Source organism: Colobus angolensis, unplaced genomic scaffold (genome assembly GCF_000951035.1).
Source record: "Colobus angolensis palliatus isolate OR3802 unplaced genomic scaffold, Cang.pa_1.0 Scaffold844, whole genome shotgun sequence".
Classification (NCBI taxonomy): Eukaryota; Metazoa; Chordata; class Mammalia; order Primates; family Cercopithecidae; genus Colobus; species Colobus angolensis.
Window position 1 is genome coordinate 35,102 of NW_012122310.1, and position 3,647 is coordinate 38,748.

Sequence of the window (3,647 nt, forward strand, 5' to 3'; positions counted from 1 at the left end):
GAGACAGTCTTCTGGACTTGCTTGGAGATGTGTTCTTTGTGGTCCCTGCACTGATCACAGCTCGATATCACCGAGGTGAATCTCTGAGCACCCCGCTCCAGGACCACAGCCCAGCCAAACTGGTGGCCACGGAGATCCATGTTGTCTACTGACCGGCTGCCTCCTCTGCCTCTGTTCCCTCACAGAGAGGGTGTCTGTGTCTGGATGGGACCGTGCCATGGGGACCTGTGTCATTCACCTGCCTTGCAGAGTTTGGGAATGTTGATCAGTTGTTTCTGTTTCTTCCCCTTCTTCAGGACCATGTAGAAAATTCTCATCTCCCTATAATTGTCTGGGCACCGTCACCCAGGATTTCTTCTTTCTAGAAATGTCTTCCCCAACATCTTAGCCATAAATAGCAATGGAACAAACATTTTAGCTATAAGGAGTAATGGAACTCCTAAAGTAATAGACTTTAATTCAACTATTTTAAAGGCAGACAAATACTCCACCCCGTAACATTAGATTCCACATTCTTCTCAAGTGCACATGCAACATCCTCCAGAATCAACCACATGTTAGGCCATCAAACAAATCCCAATAAATGTAAAAGGATGGAAATCATGCAGAGTATCTTCTTCAACCACAAGGGAATGAAATTAGAAATCAATAACAAAAAGAAATCTGGAAAATTCACAAATATTTATAAGTGAACTGGCATACTCTTTTTTACATTTTAAAAATTGTAGTTAAAAATGTTTAATAAAAAAATTTCCCATTTTAATCATTTTAAGTGTATAGTTCAATGGTATTAAGTACGTTCATATTGTTGTACAACCATCACCGCTGTACATCTTCAGAACGTTTTTATCATCCCAAACTGAAAATCAGTACCTATTAAAAATAACTCCCCACTCCTCCTTCCCCCAGACCCCAATAACCACCATTCTACTTTCTGTCTCTATGACTGAGTTTTTAGTTACTTTAATGACTTTGGTTACTCAATGTCAATGAAATCATACAAATATTTGTCCTTTTGTCTGGCTTATTTCACATAGCAAAAGGTCTCAGGATTCCTATATGCTATACTATACATCAGAATTTCCTCCTTTTTTAAGGCTGAATAATGTTCCATTGTATGTATATATCACATTTTGTTTATCCATTTATTCATTAATGGACATTTGCATTGTTTCCACCTTTCGGCTATTGTGCAATGAACAATTGGCTATTGGCTACAATTGGCAATTGACTATAATGCTGCAGTTAACACAGTTGTAGAAATATCTGTTCAAGTCCCTGTTTTCCATTATCTGGGGTATATGCCAGAGGTAGAATTGCTGGATCATATGTAATTCTAAGTTTAATTTTTTTGAAGAACTGTCATGGTGTTTTCCACTGTGTCTGAACCATTCATTTTACATTCCTACCAGCAATGCACAAGGGTTGCAATTTCTCGACATCTTGACCAACATTTGTTATTTTCTGTTGCTGTTTTTTAAATAATGACTATTCTAATGGGTTTGCAGTAGCATCTCATTATGGTTTTCATTTGCATTTTCCCAATTATTAGAGATGTTGAGCATCTTTTCATGTGCTTATTGGACGTTTGTATATATGTTTTTGGAGAAATGTCTGTTTAAGACCCTTGCCCACTTTTAAATTGAGTTGTTTTTTGTTGTTGAGTTTTAAGAGTTCCTTACTCTTAAATATATATATGTGTGTGTGTGTGTGTATATAGTAGAAATCAATCCCTTATGAGATATATGACTTGCAAATATTTTCTCCCATTCTGTGGGTTGCCTTCTTACTCTGTTGATAATGCACCAAAGTTGCACAGTAGTTTTTAATTTTGATGTAATATAATTCATCCACTTTTTTGTTGATTGTGCTTTTGGTGTCATATCTAAGAATCCACCACGAAATTCAAGGGTGTGGAAATTAACCACTATATTTTCGTATAAAGGTTTACAGTTTTAGTTTTAAATGTAGGTCTTTGATCCATTTTGAGTTAGTTTTTCTATATAGTATGAGGGAAGAATCTACCTTTATTCTTTTGCATGTGTTATATATTAGGGTGGCTATAATTTTTTTAAAAAAGGAAAGGAATAAGAACAAGTGTGAAGGATATAGAGAAACCAAAACTCTCAACTACTGTTGGAAACATAAAACAGTGCAGCCACTGTGGAAAAATGTTGTGGCTATTCCTCAAAAAGTTAAACATAGTTTCCATATAACCTAGCAAATCCATTCCTAGGGGTATATTCAAGATAACTGAAAACTGATATTCAAACAAAAATTGTATGTGAATGTTCATAGCAACCTTGTTCATTATAGGCCAAAATGGTAACAACCCAAGTGTTCATCAACTGATGAATCAATAAACAAAATTCAGTATATACTTACAATGGACTATCAGTTTGCCACAAAAAGAAATGAAATACGAATGCATGCTACAATACAGATAAGCCTTGTAAACATTATGCTAAGTGAAAGAAATCAGGCACAAAGGGCCACATGTTGTATGATCCCACTTATATGAAATATTCAGATTAGGCAAATCCATAGAGACAGAAAGTAGAATTGTGTTTTCCAGAGGCTGAGAAGTGGGGCTCATGGGGAGTGACTGCTAAATGGGTCTGAGGTTTCTGTTTGGGGTGATGAAAATGTTCTGGACCTAAATAGTGGTGATAGTTGCACAACATCCTAAATGTACTAAAAACCACTGAATTATATACTTTCAAATAGTTAAAGTGGCAGATTTCACTTATGTACATTTTGCCTTAAAAATATTGTTAAGAAAATGAGAAGGCAGACCATAGACTGGGAGAAAATATTCATAATACAATTATTTGACAAAATCATCATATCCAGAATAGAAGAACCCTTACAGTTCAGTAATGAAAAGAAAGTATTTTTCAAGAATGGGTAAAAGACTTGAACTTTGAGAGAAAGTCCCAACAAGGTAGATTCTGGTTGAATATGGAGGACGTTTTTTGAGAAGCAGAACTACTGCCTTCTCAGACGTGAGCTCTTCGTCGTCAGGGATATAAATACTGCTGTAACAGGAAATTCCAGCCTCAGATGAGGAAGGGGGAAGTGAGGCTGGCTTAGGTAGCCTCTTGTCTCTGAGCTGTCTCACCCTTTGGTCTATACATCCAAGACTAGATATATGGGGACACAGAGCCAGCCCCCTGCTCCACGCTGCATGCATGCCTGACCTTCCCTGACCTTTGTTCAGATGCTGGTGCACCTGTCTACTTCTATGAGTTTCGGCACCGGCCCCAGTGCTTTGAAGACACGAAGCCAGCTTTTGTCAAAGCCGACCACGCTGATGAAGTCCACTTTGTGTTCGGTGGTGCCTTCCTGAAGGGTGACATTGTTATGTTCGGTAAGGGACTGGCCACTCCCCACAGTTCACATGAAGCCCCCTGCTTACCCCACCACTATGCAAGAGCCCGGAGGACTTTGGGGTTGGCATTTAATCACCTCTGTGGTTTACAGGCAGACACAACCTTTCTCTAGAAAATGCCCTCACTTCCATTTTTAGAAGCCAAGATGAAAAAGCACCGTGACAGTTGCTTGATGAGGGCTTCTCTTTGTACTGAAACCTACAGGTGTGGCCACTTCGGAGCACTCAAGCAATCTAAATAATTTAAAAAATATAT

The 3,647-nt window shown here is 38.1% G+C and overlaps 1 protein-coding gene across 1 annotated transcript in view; it reads left to right on the top strand.

The window, feature by feature from the left end:
- Positions 1-3,452, top strand: part of LOC105503307 (carboxylesterase 5A-like) — a gene marked incomplete at its 3' end in the record, with an annotated part of 31,296 nt that extends 27,844 nt beyond the window's left edge. The window contains 2 exon segments of the mRNA XM_011930165.1: positions 8-75; positions 3,221-3,452. Of these exon segments, the coding sequence (XP_011785555.1) occupies positions 8-75; positions 3,221-3,452 (300 nt within the window).
- Positions 3,453-3,647: the final 195 nt, after the last annotated feature.